Genomic DNA, 25,643 nt, shown 5'->3' with positions numbered 1-25,643 from the left:
GTGTGGGTGCCCATGACCACCCCTTTAGTCTGTAGGAATTTGGAGGAGTTAAAGGAGAAGTTGTTAGGGGTAAGGATGAGTTCAGTTAAGCGGATGAGAATATAGGTGGAGGGGGCTGATTGGGCCTGCATGAGAAGAAGAAGTGAAGGGTTTGTAGGCCAACCGCGTGGGGGATACAAGTGTACAGGGATTGGATGCCCATAATGAAGATGAGCTGTTGAGAGCCAGGGAAGTGGAAGTCTTGGAGGAGGTAGAGGATGTAGGCGGTGTCCCGGACATAGGCCTGAACAATCTGTCCATCTTCTCTCCCACCTATCCGCTCCTCCCACCTCACTGACCGATCCCCACCACTCCCTACCTGCACTCACCTGTCACCATCCTACCTACCTTACCCAGCCCCACCTCCTCTCTGAGTGCCCTTCCTCGCCCCATTTCTGAAGAGAGTCCGAACCCGAAACATCAACTTTCCTGTTCCCTGAAGCTGTCTAGCCTGCTGTGTTCCTACTGCTCCACACTGGGTTGTCTCCAATTCCTCTGAGCTGCTGACCTGTCTGATATTGGCAGTTCTGCATTGCCAATTGTACCACCACTAGGAACATAGGCTACTGTCAATAGTACTTCAAGGCCTTCCCCAAGGGCCATCATCAGATTCCTGCATTCAGGAAATGAGGCTGGTGTAATAAGGAAGTCAGGAGGGTTGGAAGTGATCGTAGGGTGGGTGGATTTCAGTAGCCAGCATCATGTCTTATTGCCACATTCCTCAATGGAGCACCAAGTTACTTTGAAAGAGCTTGACAGGCCTTTGACAAACCTGATAGAATTTGCCTGGTAACCTTTGGGAGATATGGGAAAGGAATGCTCCTTACATTTATCCCCAAATCGTCTCTAGATTCCAGTGGTCCCAGGGATAAGTGCTATCAATTGGTTCGATAATGAGCCTAAAATGACATCCCACTACCAGCATGTTTCTCCCATAGGCCCCTTCTGGCTTCCATTTGATTGTATGATGTTTACCCACTGCAGGAGACGACGTATAGCCTCCCCCATGATTGAGCAGATCTGGCTGCCATGTCTGCTGTGTGACTGCATGAGTTACAAATGATCATGTTGTAAACTGCTAGTCTCATAATACCATAATTAAATATTTTTTGAACAGAAAGTCTGGTCAATTGGGTTGTGACTTGTAAAACCAATCACTTCTGGATCAATAATCTTCTTTTACATACCTAATGGATATCTAGAATCAATTGTACTGTTTCCAAGTATCTTATTTCCCTTCACCAGAAATGACCACCCACCCTTGGTTAAAAAAGCTGTGATCACCAGCTTGACAGCTGTCAGTGAAAATGATGAGACACTCGATCTGAATGATGCTGAAGAACTAAAGGTTCTGGAGTCACCTTTCCCTGCAGAGGTAAAATGATCTGACCTCAGAACTATTGGCAATTCATTTGTTTAGCTCTGAATGAAAAGATTTCTAATTGCACACTCAAAAACCAGGACAGAAAAAGACAAAAAATCTCAGCTGGTTTGACAGCATCTGGAGAGAAATCAGAGTCAATGTTTCAGGTCCAGTGACCCTTCTTCAGAACTGATGGTAGCTCGAAAAATGTTGATATTTATGCAGAAGATGGGGTGGGCGTGGGATTTGATTTGATTTATTATTTTCAGATGTACTGAGATACTGTAAAAAGTATTGTATTACGTGCTAATCAGAGAAATCATGCCTTACATAGTATATTGGGGTAATAGAACAGAATGCAGTCTATATTGTTACAGCTACAAGAAAAGGTGCAGAGAAAGATCAATTCTAATGCATGAAAGCTCTGTTCATAAACATGACAACAGCGAGGAAGAAGCTGTTCTTGAATCTGTTGGCACGTGTTTTCAAACTTCTGTATTTGCTGCTTGACAGAAGAAAGGAAGACAGTGTACATAGGGTGGGAGGAGCCTTTGATTATGTTGGCTTCCTTCCTAAGGCAGCGGGAATTGTAGACAGAGTCAATGGAAGAAAGGCTGGTTTTCCTGATTCACTGGGCTACGTTCACAACTCTGTAATTTCTTGTGACCTTTGACAGAGCTGTTGCCATTACCAAGTTGTGGTATATCAGGATAGGATCAATCAAAATTGTTAAGAGTCATTGTGGACATGCAAACTTTCCTGAGTCTTCTGAGCTGGTCGAGGCATTGATGTGCTTTCTTGGTTGTAGCGTCAGTGTGGATAGACCAGGATAGATTGTTGGTGATATTTACTCCTAAGAACATGAAGCTCTTAACCACCTCCACCTCAGCATCATTCATACAGTGGTGTGTCCTCCATTCAGCTGCCCGACTGTGATGACCAGCTACTTCGTTTTGCTGACATTGAGGGAGAGGTTGTTGTCTTTACACCATGTGATTAAGCGCTCCATCTCTTTCTTGTACTCTTGTCTCGTTGTTGTTTGAGATCTGACCTGCTATGGTGGTGTCATCAGCAAATTTGTAAATGGAGTTAGAGCTAAATTTGGCCACACAGTTGTGAGTGTATAAGGAGTATAGTTAGGGGCTGAGTATACAGCCTTGAGGGGCACCTGTGTTAAGGATTATTGTGAAGCAGGTGTTGTCTCCTATCTTTACTGAATGCAGTCTGCAGGTCAGGAAGCCAAGGGTAAAATACAGAGGGGGAAGCAGAGTCCAGTTCTTGGAGTTGGAAATGAGTTTGGTTGGAATTATGGTATTGAATGCGGAGTTAAAGTCAATTAGAATCTGACATAGGTATCCTTGTTATCCACATGTTCCAGGGATGCATTTCGGGCCAGAGAGATGGCATCTGCCATGGACCTATTGCAAGGATAGGTGAATTGTAGTGAATCAAGGCAATCTCAGAGGCTGGAGTTCATGTGTGTCATTACTGACCTCTCAAAGCACTTCATAATGATGGATGTCAGAGCCACCGGGCAGGAGTCATCCAGGCACATTGCCTGATTTTTCTTTGGCACCTGTTAGTTCTAAAATTATTGGTTTATGTTATCAGGCTTTAAACCAAAAAAATCAAATGATGCCATGGTTTGAACCAGCACTCAAAAGAGGCAATTAGGAGGGAGTTCCCCAATTCCAGTCACAGCGATGCAACTGTCACAAAATCTATAACTTGAGGAGCTGATGTTTCAATGCAGTGGCTGACCTTAACCTTCTAGGTGGAGGAGTTTAAGGTTGTGGGTTTTGAAGATGCTGCCGAAGGCATGTTGATGGGGTGCTGAGATGTATCTTGAATGTAGTACACATTACTGCTATTGTGCATCACTGGTGAGGGAGTGAATGTGTACATTGGTGGAAGAAGTGGTGATCATGTAGGCTGCTTTATTCTGAATGGCGTCGAGATTCTAACAACACTCATCCAGGCATGTGGATAATATTTCATTACATGTGCTGTTGTGATAAGTGAATGGACTTTGAGGGATTAGGACGTGAGTGACTAACCATGGAATTCCCTGCTTCTGACCTTGCCTTGTAGCCAAAGTATTTGTGCAGGTAATCCAGTTAAGATCCTTATGATCCCCAGGATGTTATAAAGTTACACAAACTCAAATTGTACATATCCAAATTGCACATAGCTTATGTTATCATTAAAAAAGGGCATAATCACTATATGTGAAATATGTGTGGATAATATGTAATTTGCTCTTCTAGGAAACCCAACTGGAATTGAACAAACCAGATGCTCCCTTTTCAGTGGAGGTCCAACTTAGTAAGCAACCACTGGGGAGTAATTTTGACAGCAAGATGGTATGTTCATTGAATTAAACATAAATTTAGAACTGAATTTATTATCTATTAATGATTTTTTAAATTCCAAATGAAGTTTCTGACAACAAATCACTGTGCAAAGCCTTAATAATTTGAATTGGGATTTTTCTTATCAGTTGATCCCCATATGTGATCACAAATTCCATTCATTCTAAAACTGCAACATATTTTTGTGTCCTGTGTCTTTAAGAAACGTTGTTCTCTATTCAGTTAAATGTTATTAATCTTCCTTTAAGCCACACCTTTAGTTTTCTTAAAATTCTTACCTAATCTTTTATGTTGTATTTTCTTATCCATTTCTCTGCTGCCTACGTTCTTATTGTTGTTGACTGTCCAAACCTCTAGTTGTTTCCATATTCTTTATTCATCCATAGAATATATTAGAATGGCCCTACTTGATGCCCACAACATGTACAGCAGGTCTCTCTAACCCAGTATACACAAAAGCCAACAAGGGAAGATTGACAATTAAATCTAGTAATGGGGAATGAACCAGAACAAATAACGACCATAAAAGTAGGGGGCATATCTATGCAATAGCGACCATAATATAGGCAGCAACGGTGGTTCAGTGGTTAGCGCTGCAGCCTCACAGCGCCGGGTTCAATTCCAGCCTCGGGCAACTGTCTGTGCAAAGTTGGCACATTCTCCCCATGACTGTGTGGGTTTCCTCCCACAGTCCAAAGATGTGCAGGCTAGGCCATACTAAATTGCTCATAGTATTCGGGGTGTGTGGGTTATAGGGGGATGGGTCTGGGTGGGATGCTTCAAGGGGCAGTGTGGACTTGTTGGGCCGAAGGGCCTGTTTCCACTGTAGGGAATCTAATCTAATCTAAACATGTTGCTAATCTTTGTACAAGTGGGAGACGCGATTACATAACTTGCTGTTTAGTAAGTCATTAATACATTGAGTCAATAGTTGAGGCCTGGCTATATATGGGATACTGTTGTTATTTCTGCTCAAATTTAGTGTGTAACCATTACAACTATTCACTGTCTTTGACCACTTAGCCAAACTCTTAAAGAGGTGAATAATTTTCCTTCAATTCCAGAAGCTTTAAATTTTAACTAAGAATCTGATACGTGAACCATATTTTTTAAAAAATAAATAAATACAACTTTTGATCTTTTTCAGGAAAAACCACCTGAGTCCATAAAATCAGGTGCTCAGCATTCAGCAATTTCTCAGGCTGCTAAAAGTCAGCATGGCAGCACAACAAGTCAACATGGCAGTGTAGCTGAACATAAAAAAGTAAGTTTCTGAAACTTTCTCCAGAACATTTCAAGAAAGGGTTGGTAGAATAGTATTTGTCAATATTTTAGGTGGCATTTAGTTTTCGTAAAATTTGGCAGATTGTTGGTACGAATCTTTTTTCATTGTTCAATGCACATATTTCAACTGAAAGTTTGTAATTATTGTACTGGAGTTATCTTGTTGACTAGGTTGTTTTGGAATGCAATTTGGTGCCCTGTTGTTTCCCATACCAACAGAAAATGTGTTTCGATTTTCAGTGCTCTGTTTCCAACAATTTAATTTCTGACTTTGAATGATATTTTATTCTGTATTTTGTAATAATGGCTTTGTATTTGATTTTTTGAGGACTAGGGTTTGGAAAATGTGAATGACTGGATTTCTTTTCAAAGAGATATTTTAAACAGAGCATTTTTTGGTAGTCACATGTCTTGTGATAACTGCTTATGTACTGACCTACCTAGCCTTATTGCTGTAAGGTTTCCGTTTTCTGCTTTGGATATTATTTAGAGTAGTTAGTAAACATTCTATGAAAGGAAAAGAACTTCTTACCTTATTTTTCCTGTTTCTGAAACAAAGGTTTCTGTGTGAAAACAGTATGAAATCTGACAGTCTTCTACAAGACCATCCCCTACAAAGGGAATCGATGGCCTAGTGTATTATTGCTGGAATGTTAATCCAGAGACCAGACAACATGCTGGGGACCTGGTTCAAATCCCAGCATGGCAGATGGTGGAATTTGAATTCAATAAGCATCTGGAATTAAGGATCTAATGATGACTGTGAACCCATCTGGTTCACTTACATCCTTTAAGAGAGAAAACGGTCATCCTTACCTGGTCTGGCATATGTGTGACTCCAGACCCAAGGCAATGTGGTTGACTCTTAACTACCCTCTGGGCAATTAAGGGTGGGCAATAAATGCTGCCTAGCCAGTGATGTCCTTATCCTGTGAATGAATAAAAAATTCTGAAAGAATTTCAGATACCATGTTTGCAAAGATCCCAGAGACAACTGTCTGTGTTTAGTGACCTGTCCACTATGACAGAATAGCTGACAGACAGCTGAGCGAGAATTTTCTGAACATCATGTCCTTTTTACCTTTAAGAACCAATTGTCATTGACCAAAAGTGATGCATTTTTCCATCTCTGCAGAGAGAAATCCATTTTCTTGTTTCCCCTTCAACACCATGAGCTCATACTTTGCGCAACAATATTTTTTGTGGAAGTTCCTCAGATATCTTTTGAAAATTCAAGTACAACACATTTTCAAGTTCCATTTTATCCAGAGCATATTATACTTCTTGAAAGACCTCCAGTAAGATAGTTAAACATGAATTCCCTTTCATAAAACTATGCTAACTCTTCCCAATTACATTGAGTTCTTCTAAGTGCCTCGCTATAATTTCCTTGAGGATCAATTCTAACAGCTTCCCTATGACACATGTCAAGCTAACTGGCCCATAGTTACCTTTTCACTGCCTCCTGTCCTTTTTGAATTAGATGAGTCATATTTGCTGCATTCTGATCTGATGGAATCTTTCCATATTTAGGTAAATATCTAGTTTTGATTGTGATATACCCCTCAAAATTTAGTACTCAATGAAGATTACAGGCAGAGATCGTAAGAATCTTATCGCCATGACAGATGTGTCTAAGACCAGAGGGCATTAGTTTAAAGTGAGAGGAAAGTGGTTTATGGGAGATCTGAGAAAGAATTTTTTTTCACCAAGAGGTGGTAGAGATATGGAATGTGCTGTCTGAGATGGTGGTGGAAGCAGATACACTTGCAACATTTAGGAAGCATCTGGATGAGTACTTAAAACGCAAGAAAAAATAGCCTATAGATCAAGTGCAAATAAACAGAATTAATGTTGTTTGGTGTATATTGGTCAGTACAAACATGGTGGGCCAAAGAGCCTGTTTCTATGTTGTATGAGTATGACTGCTGTGGGAATTGAAGACTGAATGCAGAATAAATGATGATACTGAAGGGGACAACTCAACAGATAACAGGTAGATAAAACAGCATAGGTGGCAAAGGGGACTTTTGGTGTTAGGGGCAATAGGGGTTTCATCAACAGTAAGCAGTGCGTTGGCTTTCATGGAGGCAGTGCACTACCAGAGCTGGCATGATTACTTAATTGTGTAAGTCCTGTCCAGTTTGTCTTTCCAAAATGCAACACCTTCTGCCACTCCTCAGCCCATTGGCCCAGCTGATCAAGATCCTATTGTACTCTTATTTAACCTTCTTCACTGTCCACTATATCACCAACTTTGGTGTCATCTGCAAATTTACCAATCATGCTTCCTAAATTCTCATCCCCAGTCATTGATGTAAGTGACAAACAACATTGATCTAGCACTGATCCCTACAGAACACCACTGGTCACAGGCCTGCAATTCGAAATGCAACCCTCTACCACCATCACCTTTCTCCTACCATCAAGTCAATTTTGTATCCAACTGGCTAGCCACCCCCGGATCCCATATGATCTATTTTTACTAACCAGCCTACCATTGCAGAACCTTGTCAAAGACCTTGCTAATGTCAGTGTAGACAATCTCTACCCTCATCTACGTTCTTGATTACATCCTCCAAAACTCGAATTTGAGAGACATGAATTCCCACACACAAAATACTATACTATCTCTGATCAGTCCTTGCCCCTCCAAATGCATGTAAATTCTGTCTCTTTCAATCCCTTCCAACAACTTACCTACCGCTGATGTCAGTCTCACTTGATCCCTGGCTTTTCTTTGCGGCCTTTCTCAAATAAAGGCACAATGTTAAAAAGAAATCTGAAATGGTGGTGGTTTTGCTTCTCTTTTAATTTCTTTTCTTCCCTTTCTGCAGTCCTGTCACGAAGGTCATGGTGACATAACCATAGCAGCGATTCGGCACAGCAGCACCGACTTACATATGAAGGAGTAGTACATTCAAAGTTTGTTTCTGTGTAGCGTGTAACAACACCGCACACACATCTAAACAAACGTAAGATCTTTCATTGAACTTTAGAACAGCCCTACTGAAAAGTAGGGCCACAAAAAATTAGTTAAAACTCTGAGTGTTCCTCTCCACGGAAATCTTTAGTAAAAGGCGAAAGATTTATACGATCTGAAGAGAAACCAGAGTATACTGAATACAATGTTTCAGCGGCTGACACCCAAGCGTTAACGTCCATCTTTAACATTGTAGTGACCTGCAGCAATCATTATCTCGGGAACATTTCCCAGCAAAGAGTAACATTGTATGAGGAAATCTAACTCCATTATTTAATCCGATTCCTCAGCCACTATCAAATATGAAGTTGTATTTATTTACTTTAGTTAAGAGCTTCATGTATATGTAAATGAGCTGCGTTTTGTGTGGGCAGGGTTCACAGTGACGTGTGTAATTCCGAGTTCAATGGTGAAATGTTGCTTATTTATCCTCTTTATATGTTTAAACGTTCGGATTACACTTTTGAATTAGAATAGTAACTAATGTTGCTTTGCAACATATGAGAATGCCGTGAATATAGTGACGAACGATGCGGAGCCCGGAGGATCAGACAGTACGGAAATCACTTTCAATTCGGTTGTCCCTGCGCTCAAAAATGTTAATACAGTTACGGTTAATTTTAATCATGTGAATGATGCATTATTAGTGATTAGCATTTTAACTGTTGATTTTTATACATTGATCTTGAATATCCATCGTAATCGACGCCAAAGTAAATTACCAAACGATTGCGGAAGTGCAAATAAACTACGTGGAACTCGAGCACTCATGGCTAACCATCAACACTGTGTCCGATTGCAACACCGCCTTAAAATTGGTTCAGAGTCGTGTCGGAGTTTTCTGCATTTGTACAGTAGTTTCCCAAATGCGCTTTTAAACTTACAACCAGATTTTCAGATGCAGCAGGCTGCCATTTCCAAGTATTGTACTTTCGGCGCACTAAACAAAAATCTCTGAGATCTGTGTACTTACGGTTATAAAGCATTGTATACTGTTACAATTAAAAACTAAGAAACTTCTAAATTGTGGAGATTTTAAGCATGCATGCCTACCGTATATGCACGACGGTTGAAACTTTAAGTCAGAGCCAATGTTTACTCGGGCCCTGGGTATTGACGCTTTCATTTACTGACCTGAGTAGGAAAATACCAAATACGCTAAGGAAGTACAGCACTATTAAACATGTTTAAAATGTTTCTAAAGTAGAAGACATCAGAACATTCCATATTCACATCAGCTTTGTAGAAACCAAAGAAACCTAGCTTTAAAAATTGAAGTGAATGTCAATTTGTTTTTAATGTTCAGATGCAGTGGCTTGAAACATTTTGTGAGGTTAAAAGTAACTTACAACTGTAAGTGGTTGTTTTTGTGAATGTTAAAATGATCTAACAGGTGTCTTTACTGGTATGAAGATTTTTGCTATTGTCGAATTAAAAGTGTTCTCCTCATTGAGGTGACCATACCAAGTAAACAGTTGCATCAAGTGTTGCATATACCCTCAGTATGAAATTCCCAAATGCTGAGGACCTTTTTTTAATTTCAAAAGTATACTTTATTTATAAAACTTGTCTTTGTATGTATACATACTCACAAACACAGTTCGGTTCTGTACAGTAGCATATCAAGGAAACAAACAAACATTAGTGTTTAATTCTATGCAAACAAACCAAAGATCTCTTTAACAAAATACAAGACTATATTTAAGTCTTTATGTTTACATGCATTTGAGGCACAAAGAGGGCCTGATAACTGAACAGACCCCCAATTAACTTTAGCAGGAAGACCTCAGCTAGTGGTCTTTCCCCACTGAACCTTGGCGGCAGGTTTAGTGTGCCCTCAGCATGTAACCCTGGATCTTTGAATATGCCAGTCTGCAACACTCAGTCAAGGTCAACTCCTTATTCTGGAAAACCAACAAGTTTTGGGCAGTAAAAGAGCATCTTTTACTGAATTGATGGTCCTCCAGGTGCAGTCGATGGTTTGTTTTGGTATGCATTTTGGGGAACAGACTATAAAGCACAGAGCCCTACGCCACTTACATGCTCAGGACTATCCTCAACAAAAACCACTGCATTTTTCTCCAGACTTCCTTCACAAAGGCACATTCCAGAAGGAGATGTGGACAGTATGAAACCACCTAACCTATGTGCACTGGTTGAAACTTTAAGGAATATACAGTCAGAGGCCAGTGTTTCCTCGGGCCCTGGGTCTTGACACTTTCATTTACAGAACTGAGTAGGAAAATACCAAATGTGCAAAGGAGGCACAGCAGCTGCTTTGGGGGCAAAACGTAATGGTGTAGACAGTCGTGAAGGATTTCACATCTAGCACCCTTCTCACCCCAGTCAAGTGATGTCTTGGTGCTTGTTGGAAGGTTCTAGTGATGAGGTATACTGGCAGTCTGCTCAGGGAAACCACGCGACAGGATCCACCCTGTCCTTTTCCCACAGGATCACAAAGATGCCACATGCTGACTACTTCCTGATGGACTTGTGGTCAAAGGTGTTTTTCTTTGCAAATTTCTCCATGAAGGACAGCCAATATGGAATGGCTCAACTACTTGAAGCATTCTGTGGCAACAAGGCCAATCCCATACTTTGCAACACCGAGGACAGGTGGAACCTCAATATGTAGTGACAATTGCTGTTTGTATATGAGTGTCAATGCACAGTTTGATGCAGCTGGAGTCATAGGTGGCCATGATACTGTTGGGTATGTTCTTCTCCCCCTTTCCCAGAGTTTTGTACATTGAGACCCTGCAGACATGGTCCATTTTAAACCTCCAGATGAAGTGGAAGAAGGTGGCAGGTCATGTCTCACAAACCTCATTGAGTTTTTTGACAAGCATGTGGATGAGGGCAGTTGACGTGGTGTACGTGGACTTCAGTAAAGCCTTTGATAAGGTTCCACACGGTAGGCTATTGGAGAAAATACAGAGGCACGGGATTGAGTGACATTTAGCAGTTTGGATTAGAAACTGGCTTTCTGTAAGAAGGCAACGAGTGGTGGTTGATAGAAAATATTCAGCCTGGAGTCCGGATACTAGTATTGTGCCTCAAGGATCTGTTTTGGGACCACTGCTGTGTCATTTTTATAAACAACTCGGATGCAGGCATAGGTGGATGGCACTAAAGTTGGTGGAGTGGTGAACAATGTGGAAGAATGTTGCAGGTTGCAGGGAGACTTGGATAAACTGCAGAATTGGGCCAAAAGGTGGCAAATGGAGTTTAATACGGATAAATGTGAGGTGATTCACTTTGGGAGGAATAATAGGAAGGCAGAATACCGGGTCAATGCAAAGATTCTTGGTAGTGTAGATGTGCAGAGGGATCTTGGTGTCCATGTACATAGATTCCTGAAAGTAGTTGCCACCCAGGTTGATAGTGCTGTTAAGAAGGCTTACGGTGTTTTAGGTCTTATTGGTAGAGGGATTGGGTTCCGGAGCAGTGATGTCATGATGCTATTGTACAAAACCAGGTGTGGCCTCATTCGGAATATTGCATGCATTTCTGGTCACCCCATTACAGGAAGGATGTGGAAGCATTGGAAAAGGTGCAGAGGAGATTTACCAGGATGTTGCCTGGTTTGGACCGCAGGCTCTATGAAAAAAGTCTGAGGGACTTGGGTCTGTTCTCATTGGAGAGAAGAAGGCTAAGAGGGGATTTAATAGAGACATACAAGATGATCAGAGAATTAGATAGGGTGGACAGTGAGGGTCTTTTTCCTAGGATAATGACTTCAGCTTGTAAAAGGGGGCACAGCTACAAATTGAGGGGTGATAGATTTAAGACAGATATCAGAGGCAGGTTCTTTACCCAGAGAGTGGTAAGGGCATGGAATGCCCAGCCTGCCAATGTAGTTACCTCAGCCACATTAGGGGCATTTAAACAGTCCTTGGATAAGCTTATGGAAAATGATGGGATAGTGTAGGGGGAGGGGCTTAAATTAGTTCACAGGTTGGCACAACATCGAGGGCCAAAGGGCCTGTTCTGCACTGTATTGTTCTATATTCTATGACTCAGGTGACTGCAACAAGGCATTTTCAGGGAATGGGCCAGACCTGCACTAAGTACAACAACAACAGAGAGCGTACCTCACGTCTGATGACCAAGTTTTTGCCTACAATGGAGAGGGACTAGTGGCCCCATAAGACCAGTTTCTGCTTCACTTTAGCAATATGCTCCTTCTAGTATTTTGAACAAGCCCCAGTCCTTCTAAACCATTTTCCCAGCACCTTCAGGTAATCTGTCCTGACAGTGAAGGGGATAAAGGATGGGGTCGGCCCAGTTCCCAAAGAACATGGCCTTGCTCTTCCTTCAAGGGCAGTTCAAACTGATTGCAGGTGCATATGAATCTGTGCGCTAACAGTGGATCAGAGCAGAAAGTGGCAATGTCATCCATGTACAGGGAGGCTTTGACCTGCAGCCCCCTGCTGACTGGAATTGTCACCCCTCTCAGGCTTGTATCAATCCTCATGGACTCTGCAAAAGGCTGCATACAACACACAATAAAGGCATGAGAGAGTGGGTGGCCCTACCTGAGCCCAGATCTGATCAAGAAGCTTTCTAGTTCCCACCTATTTATTAAGTCTCCACTAATGATGTTGGTGTAGAGCAATCAGATCCAAAGCCCATTTTGGAGACCACGTCCCTCACGTACGTGTGCGATATCCTGTCAAAGGTCTTTCAGTCCAGGCTGACAAGTGCTGAGGATGTAATTGTTCCCACTGTTAGGAAGGATTGATCTGGTCATATTGCTGTGGAACATTTTAATGAGTTGGATCACACAGTACTATCTGTCCCTATTGGAGTCATTAATGCAGGAAAACACTTTGACCACAAATACATCAGACAGTAGTCAGCAGGTAGCACCATTGAGGCCTTGTTGCAAGGATGAATCTTAATGGTTGTTCCTTGAACAGACTGTCAAAATTATTTGGCAGAATGCCTTATCACCAAGACTTAAAAATAAGCACCAACATGTAGCTTGGTGGTATAATGGGCTCTTTCCATTCAAACCTTCTCACATACCTGAAGTCTGGAGAGAGATGCAGTGTTTTTTGTCAAGGTTCATCCTGAGCAAGTCTGTGACTCAGGTCTATGTGTTCTATGGGATGTTCCCAACAATACAAACCAAGAACACAGATCAACTGCATTTAGAAGACGATTATACACAGTGTCTGTGGACTGCAATAAGAAAGAACATTTTAAAAACAGGGATTCACTGAGTTGGCTACATAATTTGAAATCTAATCATCATAGAATCCCCACAGTATGGAAACAGGCCCTTTGGCCCAATAAGTCCACACCAACCCTTGGAGTATCCCACCCAAACCCATCCCCCTAAAACCCACCTAAGATACTCATCCCTGAACACTACGAGCAACTTAGCATAACAAATCCATCTAGCCTGCACATCTTTGGATTTTGAAGTCTGTTTTTGTAACTGTAGATTTCTGCAATGTGCAGATGATCAGGGCTGAGGAGGCATACTATAGCTCTTGATCTTCAGTTCAGTTTACAACATAGCTTGATACTTGGTCTCTTGTCTCTCTCCAATGCCTTGCTGGCCTTCCTTTTCCAATTCAACGGCAGTTGCCTTAACTTTCAAATTTTTTGATCTCCAAAAGCTGTTTCTTTTTAAGCCACAACCCACAAGTATGATCAAATATATCATTACAATATTATTGGCCTAAATTAGATGAGGCCTGTTGCTAATTAGTTTAAGGGGCGCATGATCAATCTCTAACTTGCTCTTAAGGATAATGAACATTGACTGATCTCACTTCCCATTGTATCCTGACTGGGCACTTGGTCCTGCTCGTTAAGTTTTGTTACGATGACTGACTTTTTACTAAGAGGATGGGTTGAAATATTCTTCACTTCTTTGTTTGGGAAAAGGTAGCCATATACAGCCAGCATCCAAAAACTAATACCCTTGAACACATGACTAAATGATTGCTTAATTAGTGAAGTTGCCATTAAATCAGGCACTTACTTATCACTGACATTTTGATTTAATTTATTATTGTCACATGTACCAAAAGGCAGTGAGAAATATTCTATTGTGTGCTAACCAGACAAATCATACCTTTCAAAAGTGCATCAGGATAATAGAACAGGATACAAAATATAGTGTTCCAGCTAAAGAGAAGGAGCTACTCAAATATATGAGAAGTCCATTCATTAGCCTGAGCCAGCTGTCTGAAATCTGTTGGTACATGTTTTCAAACTTTTGTATCTTATGCCCGAGGGAACGGGATGAAAGAAAGTATAACCGTGGTAGGAAGGATGTTTGATTATCTTGGCTGTTTTCTCAAGGCAGCAGGAAATCTAGACGGGATCAATGGAAGGAAGGCTTGTTTTTGTCATGGACTGGGTTGCATTCACAACATGATAATTTCTTCTGTATTGGGCAGAGAATTGCCAAACCAAGCCATGATGCATTCTGATAAGGTGCTTTCTATGCGCCATCTATTAAAGTTGGTCAGAATTATTGTGGCTATGCTGAAATATTTTAGCCACATGAGGGATTAGAGGTGTTGGTCTGCTTTCTGGACTCTAGTGTCAGCATGGCTGGACCAGGATAGATTGTTGGTGATATTTACTCCTAGGAACTTGAACCTCTTGACCACCTCCACCTTAGCACCATTGACACACAGGGGTGTGGCCTCTACTTTGCTTCCTGAAGTTGACGACTAGCTCTTTCATTTTGCTGAGGTTGAGGGAGAGATTGTTGTCATTTCACCATGCCACTTAGCTGTCTATCTCTTTCCTGTACTCTGTCTCATTATTGTTTGAGATCCAACCCACTATGGTAGTGTCATCAACAAATTTGAGCCATCTGTTAGCTGTGTTTTGTATTTTTGTTTCTGCTGTTATTAAATGCTTGGAAACAGTTTGTGTGATCCTTTGTACTTGAAACAGAAACTATATAGTATAAAATGTTACTTATGGCCTCTACTATATAAAAGCTACAAAAGATTTGAAAGTACTAATACAAATACAAAGTTTGTGCAGGATATAAAAAACTGAAGCACTGAAATAATGTTCACTACATAGCCCTGAGTAATGAAAGTCTAAAGGATCATACAATTACAAGCTTTACAAAATTAACTCTTTGTTAAGTTACACATAATCAAAAGATAGAGACATGGGTTAGGTTTAGTAATGTATAATTATTTCATTTTAAAAATATATTTTAAAAAGACAAAGAGCACAGCTGTGATCATAATTTTTTCCTTTGTTTTGCAATGATTCTTTTTTACACCATGGGAGCTGATAAAGTAGGGGAAACAAGTGCTTTCTTATTTGGCCTTGGGGATTGACAGAGGCCTAACAGGCCTGCAGCTCTAACTCTAAAACATGGCGTATTCTCTTCACGTTGTTCTCAATTTAATGGTGCCTTTCTTTGTCGAAGTGAAGCTAAGCAGGAATCACATGATATTACAGTACCAACATCTGCATTGGGTACTGTTAAATAAGTCAATCATGAAATGTCAGTTCCCCACTAATCCTACATACCTGATTGTCACTGATTATTTCTTCCAATGGATCAAAACCAAAAAGTTGCACCAATGACCAGGGAAGCTGTATCCATGTCCTTTGCAAAATCTTGGCAACACATGGGACATCCCTCATGGTTGTTTCGGACAATGGGCCACAATTCACCAATGAGTGATTCAGCCAGTTTGCAGTCTGTTTTGGATTTGAGCATGGAGCGCACAATCCAAGAAGGAGGTTGAATATGAGTTCAGAGTGAGCAAGAGAGCCACTTCACTCCAGTATCGTCTGACATTTTCAGAATTACAGCTGGGAAGAAAGCTGAAGACTAGCTCCATATCCTGTCTAGGAAATTGGATCTGCACGTATGCCTTCATGATTACCAAGGCACACAAGAGAAAGAGAAATCCTCTCACACACACCAGGCCATGCATTGCAATAAATGTTATCATGTGAGTGATCTGCCACCATGAGGAAGGAGATAATAGATGTGAGCCAGGGATTTAAACAGGAAAAGTATAATCGTCCATCGAGATTCATGCTATCAAATCACCCATCATCTGCACTGCTGAAGCCATGTATGAAGTTACCAAGTGCGAGGCCAGCATTCAGTTGAAGTTGGCAACATGGTGATCTGAGACCTCCAAGGACATTAAGAAGCATATTGTCAATTGTGAGACATGTGCCATTCATAGACCAGAAGAAACAGAACTTTAATTCCCATCAAATTCCAAGTCAACTATCTTCTACTCAACAAACTAGTACTTTTTCAAATCCAAAATGAAGATATTTGGATATAGCAGTGAAACATGCAGATTGTTTGAATTTGTGAACTCAGACTTGTGGCAATGGTGGTAATGATACATATAAATATATCAACAAAAGTATAACATTAGTACTATGAGTAATACAATGTTGCATATGGATCCAAAAGAGTTAATACTTAATTATACCTATTGATTATGTCATAAGAAATTTGTCATTGTAGAGAAGAAGCTGGTAGAGACAGACTGATTCGTGCGCTTCTAACAGTTTTATAGTAACAGGTCATTATTATATAATTTTTGAATAGTTGCAGTAATACAATAGACTTCATGTTTTATACTCAACAAGACTTTTCTACTTAAATCAAAAAGGTGGATATCCTAATATACACCAGATTATTTCAGAGTTAAAGGAACCTACATAGAACAGATCACACTTATCTATTCCTGCAGCATGCTCCAGAGTTCTTCCAATCTAAGTGAAAGCCAAGTCTGTTAAATAGGACCAATGCTGCTTCAAGAAGTGTACACTTCTGTTAGTGGACAAAGATGGTTTGGTCTGAGTTTAGAAGAGGATGAAGGAAGATTTTTTTAAAATTCAGTCACAAGATGAGGGTGTCACTGGCTAGGCCAGCATTTATTGCCCATCGCAGAAGGCAGTTAAGAGTCACCCACATTGCTGTGGGTCTGGATTCATATATAGTCCAGACTGGGTAGGATGGCAATTTCCTTCTCTAAAGAACATCAGTGAACCAGGTGGCTTTTTCCAACAACCGACAATGGATTCAAGCTCATCATCAGCCTCTTAATTCCAGATATTTATTGAATTCAAATTCCACCGTCTGCTGCAGCAGGATTCAAATCCAGACCTCCAGAACATTACCAGGGTCTCTGGATTAACAATCCAGCGATAATACCACTAGGGTATTGTCTAAAATATGAGGGTTATTGTTCCAAATGGAATCAATTGTTTTTCATTTAAGTTAAATTTGCACAGTTATTGTCAGGCTGATATTCTTATCTGAAGAAATAAAGTTATAAGTTTCCTATTAACTATCACGTTCATTGGTATGTTCCTTTGCAGGAAGCTGAATCCATAAAATCAGGTGGCCTGCTTTCAGTAGTGTCTCTTGGTGCTAAAGGTTTGCATGGTAATATAGCAGAACACAAAGTAAGTTTATAATCATAGATACTGTAGGATCTTTCTAGTGGGGAATTTGGAACTGCAATATTTGCATCTTTTGTATGCATTTATTTAAGCTGCATTTCAGAGGGAATTGAACTTGGGTAACCATGATAGGAACTCATTTTAATATTTGATTTTATTTCATGGATTACATGTATAATGAGTTCGGCGTGATTTTTGTGTGTTCTATATATTAGCATGGAAGGCGTGACAGAAATTATGAATGAGACATAAAAGACGTTGCCAATACTACTATTCTTGGCCTCATGCACAATTTGTGTGCTCGGCACAAGGAACCCCCTATTTCATTTCATTGATGGGTAAATGTGACATAGGTAATTTAGTTGTATTATACTAATTCTGTGTGGAGTCTTACCAGTCTTCCCAAGAAGAGGCAGAGTATGAAAATGTTAAGTCAGTGGGCCAATGAATTCCTTCCTCTGGCCTATCTTGCTGGAGGTGAGGGCAACGGATGTGCATATGTAAGTGCAGACTTGTGGGCAAAGTAGGAATTCACTGGGAACAGATAGACACCTCAATAGGTGCCTGGATTTACCTTGCTAGACATCTGGCTGGACTGGCTTGCAAAACCTCATACACTTCGTGCCATCCAAGCACTAACCTAATAGAATACCAAGGATTAGTGGGTCACAGCAAGACAATCGGTGAAAGGATATTCCTTTCATATTGACAGCCTAGCTTCTATGGCGACAACTTAGTTACACAAATTTATGATGTCTTCAGAAGGTGCCTTGAGATGGTTTGGTGTTTTCTTCAGATGACTACTCCTGGGACCTTGTGGTATTTGCCACCTCTACCAGTGAATGGTACTGGATAAGAGTTAGAACATAGAACATGACAGCACAGTACAGGCCCTTCGGCCCTCGATGTTGTGCCGACCTGTCATACCGATCTCAAGCCCATCTGACCTACACTATTCCATGTACGTCCATATGCTTATCGTATGACAACTTAAATGTACCTAAAGTTGGCGAATCTACTACCATTGCAGGCAAAGCGTTCCATTCCCTTAATAATCTCCGAGTAAAGAAACCACCTCTGACATCTGTCCTATATCTTTCATCTGTTGTTTGAGGTAGTTTGCTGCCACTAATCTGCTTTGTCTTTGCTTTGTTTTTGACATATTTAGTGATTAATGATCATGGATACATCACTGTACATTCCTACAGAGGAGGCACTGCAGTTAGGTAACAATAATAGCACATGAGCAACAGTACAACTACATTTGATCTGACATAATTACCAGGAACTGAGGGATCTGGTGCATCTGGTCCCTCCAATATTTAGAGTAGAACTGCTTGGTCTCCACTGGCAGACTGTGATCTCAGTAGAACAGATGGAAACAATATAACATGAGCATTAACCCTTCAGAGCCATAACTCTATAGAACAGATGGAGGTGTTCTTGTTGTTTCTACTTGTACAATGGCAGCATCCATCTCAACTGGTGAGGCTGCTTTCTTTCCAAAGTTGCAGGCTGTTAGGTTGGATCAGCAGCCTCAGAAATTCACCTGCTGTTGTTTTTAATTGAATGGCAAGTATGCAATTGAGTCATTGGAAGATTGCTTCTCAGAAGGTCATACCCATGGGCTCACTTGCAGCAACTGCGGAGTTGGATCAAGAACTGATCTAGACCATCAGTTATTTTTGAACTGGGTGTGATTCTGTCCAGTGTGAGCAATAATTCAACAGAACAAGTTAACAGATAAGCATAGTATAATCAAGCAGAATTAACATGCAAAAGAGAATTTGAATAACAGTTGCAATAAAAGCCTACAAAGCTCACCCTATAGAAATTAATGTGGCCAAATGGCTCAGTGGTTAACACTACTGCCTCACAGTGCCTGGGACCGAGCTTCATAGAATAGAATAGAGTAGAATACAAAAGCTTTTATTGTCATGTATACTCAGTGAGTATAGAGAAAAGTTTATATGTTGCCAATTACAGCACAGACTCAGATACAAAAGTATCTAAGCACAGCGTCTTTTGTTACAAGATTTGTTATAGAAATAAAATGTCCAGTATTACAGAAGACAGTTCATTACAGCAGGCCATGCTAGCACTTAGCTTCCAGTCTGAACCAGGTCCTGTCTCCACACCATGCTGGTGATATGCCATACTGGGAGGCTGCTGTGGTCAGGTGCCACTACACCATGCTATGTCAGGAGTCTACTGTGGGAGGTCCGGCGAACACAACACCACTCTGGGACACCGCGATAGGAGGCCACTGCACTAGGCCGGGACTCATTGCCAGACACGTGGAATCATCTCTCGCTGGAGGCTGGGAGTCATCATCAAAGGCTAGAAGTCAAAGGGAAGAAAAGAAGAGGGCAAAGAAGAAGAAAAAAGAAACTCTAAGAGGAAGAAAAAGAGAAGAGAAAAAAGAAAAGAAGAGTGGTCAGAGCGAACAAGCTCTGGCTGGAGCATCCTATTCTGCTGCCATCTTGAAAAGGTTTGATTCCAGTCTCGTGCGACTGTCTGTGTGGAGTTTGCACATTCTCCTCGTATCTGTGTGGAATTCCTTCAGGTGCTCTGGTCTTGTCCCGCAGTCCAAAGATGTGCATTTTAGGTGGATTGGCCATGTGAAATTGCGACATAGTGACCAGGGATGTTTGGGTTGGGTGGAATAGCCATGGAAAATGCAGGGTTACAGGTATAGGATCAGGGGAGGGGTCTGGGTGGGATGCTTTTCAGAGGGTTGGTGTGAACTCAATGGGTCGAATGACCTACTCCCACACTGTGGGGGCTCTTTGATTCTATGAAATTGATGAATCAGAGCTAATTATTAGCCCAAGAAAGGCAGAACTAAAAAAAATTCTCATATTGGATATATTTTTCACTTTAAAACGTGTATATTGAGTCATAGAGTCACACAGCATGGAAACAGACCCTTTGGTCCAACTTGTCCACATCAACAAGGTTTCTTAAAATAAGCTGTTTTCTTGCATTTATCCCATATCCCTCTAAACCTTTTCTATTCTTATACCTGGCTAAATGCCTTTTAAATATTGTAACTATACCTAACTTTACCACTTCCTCTGACAGTTCATTCCATGTACATACTCACCTCTGTGTGAAAAATTGCCCCTCAGGTCCCTTTTAAATCTTTCCCCCTCTCACCTTAAACCTATGTCCTCTGGTTTTGAATTCCCCTATCCTAAGGAAAAGACCTTTGCTTTTCACCTTATCTATGTCTGTCATGATTTCATAAACATCTTGTAAAATCACCCCTCAACCACCTACACCCCAGGAAAAAAAGTCTCAGCCTATTCAGCCACTCCCCATAACTCAAACAATCCAGTCCAGGTAACATTCTTGTAAATCTTTTCTGCACCCTTTCATTTTAGTAACATTCTTCCTATAGCAGGGTGTCCAGAACAGTACACAGTACTCCAAAAGCAGCCTCACCAATGTTCTGTACAACTGCAGTATGCCGCCCCAACTCCTATACTCAGAGCTCTGACCAATGAAGGCAAGTGTGCCAAACACTTTCTTCATCACCCAGTCTACCTGTGATGCCACTTTCAAGGAACTGTGTACCTGAACCCCGAGATCTCTCTGTTTGACAACACTACCAGCATAAGTCCTGCTCTGGTTTTCCTTACCAAAATGCAACACCTCGCATTTATCTAAATTAAACTGCATTCTGAAGAGCAATTCATAAGTATTAATTTGAGATAGAAACATAATTCAACTTAAACTTTTTTGATTTATCTAATTACATTGGAAAAAGTAGACCTGTGATCTGCACCAATTTCATTAATGGCAGAAAGTATATATGTATTTTCTCTCCTTTTAAATATATACATAAATATGTTTCATTATCTGTTACTCTCAACCATTAAAATATCTGACCTGTTGGAAGTTGTTGCCATGTCAAGTCCAATTTACGGCATCAATGTCTGTTATCTTCAGAATTCTTTTCATTGAGGGGTGCAGCAGGACATGAGGATTTCAGCTTTAATAAATCTCTACATTTTTCCCAGAAGTCTCTGTACTGCAGATGGCATTCTTCATTTGATTCACTCCACACAATTTCAGGAAATACCTGAAGGTACTGGATATTACAAGAGCGTTAGGCCATGACAATATTCTAGAAATGAGCAATGAAGATTTCTGCTCCAGTACTTGCCACACATCTTCGCAAGCTGTTCTAGTACAGCTACAACGCTGACACCTACCTAGCAATATGGAACATTGCCCTAGTATGTCCTGTACACAAAAGGCTATACAAATCCAACCAGACTAATAATAGACTGCGTCAGCAGTCTATTCTCAACCAATCAGTAAAGTGTTGAAAGCTGTCATCAACATGCAATCAAGCAGCATTTGCCTAGCAATAATCTGCTCACTGATGTTCAGTTTGGATTCTGCAATGGGCACTCAGTTCTTGACCACATGACAGCCTTGATTTTAAAAAAAAACTGGACTCCAGACAGGAGGTGACATCAGGTTGTATTTGACTGAGTGCGGCCTCAAGGATACCTAGTAAACTTATAATCTTTCATTAAAAAAATCTTGGCAGCCTCCTGTACTTATATCCAATGACTAACCAGCATGCTAACCAACTGGGATCTAATTTGTATCGTATTACCTGATCTGGTATGTCATAGGATTTTGTGGGAGATTAGGGGGGAAATTGCAGGGCCTCTTGCAGAAATATTGATATCATCTACAAATACAGGTGAGGTGCCAAATGACTAGAGAGAGGCTAATATTGTGCCTTTGCTTAAGAAAGATTGTAAGGAAAAACTGGGGAGCTCTTGACCTGGTGAGTCTGACTTTGGTTGTGGGTCATTTGTTCGCAGTAATTTTAAGTGGTAGGATTTATGGACATTTAGATTAAATTAGATTCCCTACAGTGTGGAAACAGGCCCTTCGGCCCAACAAGTCCACACGGCCCCTTGATGCATCCCACACAGACCCATTGCCCTCTAACCCACACACCCCTGAACACCACAGGCAATTTAGCATGGCTGATCCACCTAGCCTGCACATCTTTGGACTGTGGGAGGAAACCAGAGTACCCGGAGGAAACCCACACAGACACAGGGAGAATGTGCAAACTCTACACAGACACTCGCCCGAGGCTGGAGTCAAACCTGGGTTCCTGTGCTGTGAGGCTGCAGTGCTAACCACTGAGCCACCATGCCACCCTATAAATCTTGCCTATTCTTTCATTTCTACTCTGACTAGCATGTGGCACTGGTAGCAATCCTGAGATTACTACCTCTAAGGTCTGCTTTTTTAACTTAGCTCCAAACTCCCTAAATTCCGCTTGTCGGACCTCAACCCCTTTTTTACTTATATCAAAGAGGCAAAAATTGATTAGGGATAGTCAGCATGGTTTTGTGCGAGGGGAAATAGTGTCTCACAAACTTGATTGAGGCTTTTGAGGAAGTAACCAAGAAGATAGATGAGGGCAGAGCAGTGGGCGTTGTTTACGTGATCTTTAGTAAAGCCTTTGACATGGTTCCACATAATAGATTAATTAGCAAAGTTAGATCACGTGGCATTCAGGGCGACCTTGCCAATTGATACAAAATTGCCTTAACAGGAGACAGATGTGATGGTGGAGAGTTGTTTCTTCGACTGGAGACCTGCGACCAGCAGTTTTCCACAGGGACCGGGGCTGGGTCCACTTTTTTGTTTGTAATTTATATAAATGATTTAGATGAGAATGTAGGAAGTGTGGTTAGTAAATTTTCAGTTGACTCCAAGAATGGTGGTACAGTGGACAGTGAAGAACGTTATCTAAAATTACAAGGAAATCTTAATCATTTGGATCACTGGGTTGAAAAGTGGCAGACGGAGTTTAATTTGTATAATTGTAAAGTATTACACTTTGGTACAACAAACAAAGGTAGGGTTTATACAATTAATGGCAGGGTCTTGGGTAGCATTGTAGAACAGAGGGACCTAGGGGTTCAGGTACATAATTCTTTGAAGTTTGCATCACATATAGCTAAGGTGGTTAAGAAGGCATATAGCGTGATTGCCTTCTTTGCTCAGACCTTTGCATTTAGGAGTTGAGACATTATGTTGAGGTTGTACAGGACATTGGTGAGATATTTTCTGGAGTACTGTGTCCAGTTCTGCTCACCCTGTTATAGGAAAGATACTATTAAGCTGGAGAGGGTTCAGAAGAGACTTACTAGGATGTAGCAGGGAATAGAGGGTTTGAATTATAAGAAGAGGCTGGATAGGCTGGAACATTTTTCATTAGTGCGTAGGAGGTTGAGAAGTGACCTTGCAGAGGTTATTAAAAAAAATGACGTGTATAGACAAGGTGAGTGGCAGGTGTCTTTTCGCTAGGTTGGGGGATTTCAAGACTAGGGGACATATTTTTAAGGTGAGAGGAGACAGAATTTTTTAAAAAAGGCAATTTTTTTTTATGTACAGAGTAGTTTGTGTGTGGAATGAACTTCCAAAGGAAGTGGTAGATGCAGTAACAGCCACAACATTTAAAAGACTTTCAGATAAGTACACAAATAGGAAATGTTTGGAGGAATATTGACCAAGTACAAACAGGTGGGACTAGTTTACTTTTAGGATTATTGTCAACATGGACTGTTTGGACCAAAGGATCTGTTTCCATGCTGGCTGGGATCATAACAAAGAGTATTTAATAAAATTTAATGCACTATGTGCAAGGTAAGCAAAAATTCTATTTGGAGATTACTAATTCAATGTTTGACGTTAAATTGTTGGATTGTGCTGTGGTTAGACTCCTAGTATTAACCGGATTTAGATTTTCAGAAAGAAATACACTTTTGGAAAATATGTCAGAATCGTAAAAACAGTTATTGGGTAGCCATTCATTCCCAGTGGCATCCATAGCTTAAATGGGACAGCCAGCAGGAACAAAAAGAATGGAAGATTTAACAGAAGCAAAAATGCAATGTCACTCAGATACAAGCCAAAAGCAGCAATGTGAAAGGAGAATCATTAGTCAATGGAATACAGAGAGGGAGAGACTTCTAGCAGTTTTAACAGACAAAGAGTATTGGGGATGTATAAGAGAAGAATGAACCCCAGGAATGTTCAGTATAAGGTCAACAAATGTGTAAGATGTTATTTGAAATACTATTGTGCAATTAAATGTCCAGATGAAATGACAAGGTTTCTGAAATTACACGTGATGTTGAAGGTTTGGCCAGAGATGATGGTGATATTGATCAGACAGAAGAAATTGTGGTAGTTACAAGAAGGCTCAGTCTAGTAATCAATGTTTTAGTAGCGGACTCATTCAGTTCTGTTGAACAATGGATGCACATCCACAGTGTGGAGAGACAGATTGATTAAAATATCACTTTGGTCTTTATTAGTTAAAGAATCAAAGTAAGATTGAGTTCATGGGAGTTCTACCTTCTTGGGGATGAGATCATTTAAAAAAGGTGATGATTTCCCATAAAATACCTGGGGCAAACCATTTTTATCAACATAGACATAGTGTCTACTGAAGTACCTTTGTGCAAAGTCCCAAATAAAACTGGACATGGAAATCAGCTAATTTACAGTTTACGCAATCTGGACATTATTCTATTCCTTCAACAAGATTTAATTTCTGTCATCAAAACATTAGGCAAGTTTTATTGGCCTCAGAAGATAGGAGTTTAAGGCAGACGGTTCGTATTAAAAACATGTAAGATTACCTCAGATTTGTTTTCTGGCATGGGCTGAACACTGTGTTTTTATACCCAAATCTAAGTTCTTGACAGGCAGTGCAGATGATTATAAATTGGTCATGAATTGTGTTCAAACACATATGAAAAGCCTTCTGTTTGACTTGCAGGTGAAAAACAATAGTAACTAGATGGATGATTTCTAGAAAGTGTAATTTTAAAATGTTTGATCCATTATTGCGTTTTGTAGTACATGAGGTAGGTTCTGACCTAAGTCAAAGTAGAGCTGTCACAGAGATATTTTACAAACAGATCAGAGAGAATCGAGATCAGTCTTCCTTTCATAGTTGCTAATTGTATTGTACTCAGTAGAAACTGGAAATGGCAATTGGGTAGTTTGATTACTTCCAGCTAAGTCAATCTATAATGATTCATTCATTCAATATCATCTTGAGTTTTTATCCAAAGCACACTGCAGCAGCTACCAATTACACAGGCTTGAC

General features: G+C 40.6%; 1 protein-coding gene, 1 long non-coding RNA gene and 1 other non-coding gene across 3 annotated transcripts in view; 1 reads left to right on the top strand and 2 right to left on the bottom strand.

Moving 5' to 3' along the window:
• Positions 1–8,161, bottom strand: part of LOC132210006 (uncharacterized) — a 60,716-nt gene extending 52,555 nt beyond the window's left edge. The window contains exon 1 of the long non-coding RNA XR_009446125.1: positions 7,759–8,161. This is a non-coding gene — a long non-coding RNA (uncharacterized LOC132210006). The remainder of the gene's footprint in view (positions 1–7,758) is intronic.
• Positions 1–25,643, top strand: part of adgb (androglobin) — a 284,646-nt gene that overhangs the window by 136,425 nt on the left and 122,578 nt on the right. The window contains exons 13-15 of the mRNA XM_059648385.1: positions 1,285–1,414; positions 3,670–3,765; positions 4,922–5,038. Coding sequence (XP_059504368.1) covers positions 1,285–1,414; positions 3,670–3,765; positions 4,922–5,038 — 343 coding nt within the window. The remainder of the gene's footprint in view (positions 1–1,284; positions 1,415–3,669; positions 3,766–4,921; positions 5,039–25,643) is intronic.
• On the bottom strand, positions 8,062–8,176 carry LOC125455239 (U5 spliceosomal RNA). Its single transcript, XR_007248186.2, has one exon. It is a non-coding gene; the product is annotated as a U5 spliceosomal RNA (small nuclear RNA).

This window comes from Stegostoma tigrinum, chromosome 9, assembly GCF_030684315.1.
Source record: "Stegostoma tigrinum isolate sSteTig4 chromosome 9, sSteTig4.hap1, whole genome shotgun sequence".
In the NCBI taxonomy this organism is placed as follows: domain Eukaryota; kingdom Metazoa; phylum Chordata; class Chondrichthyes; order Orectolobiformes; family Stegostomatidae; genus Stegostoma; species Stegostoma tigrinum.
The sequence above is the reverse complement of the archived record's forward strand: the minus strand, read 5'-3'. Positions and strand labels throughout refer to the sequence as shown.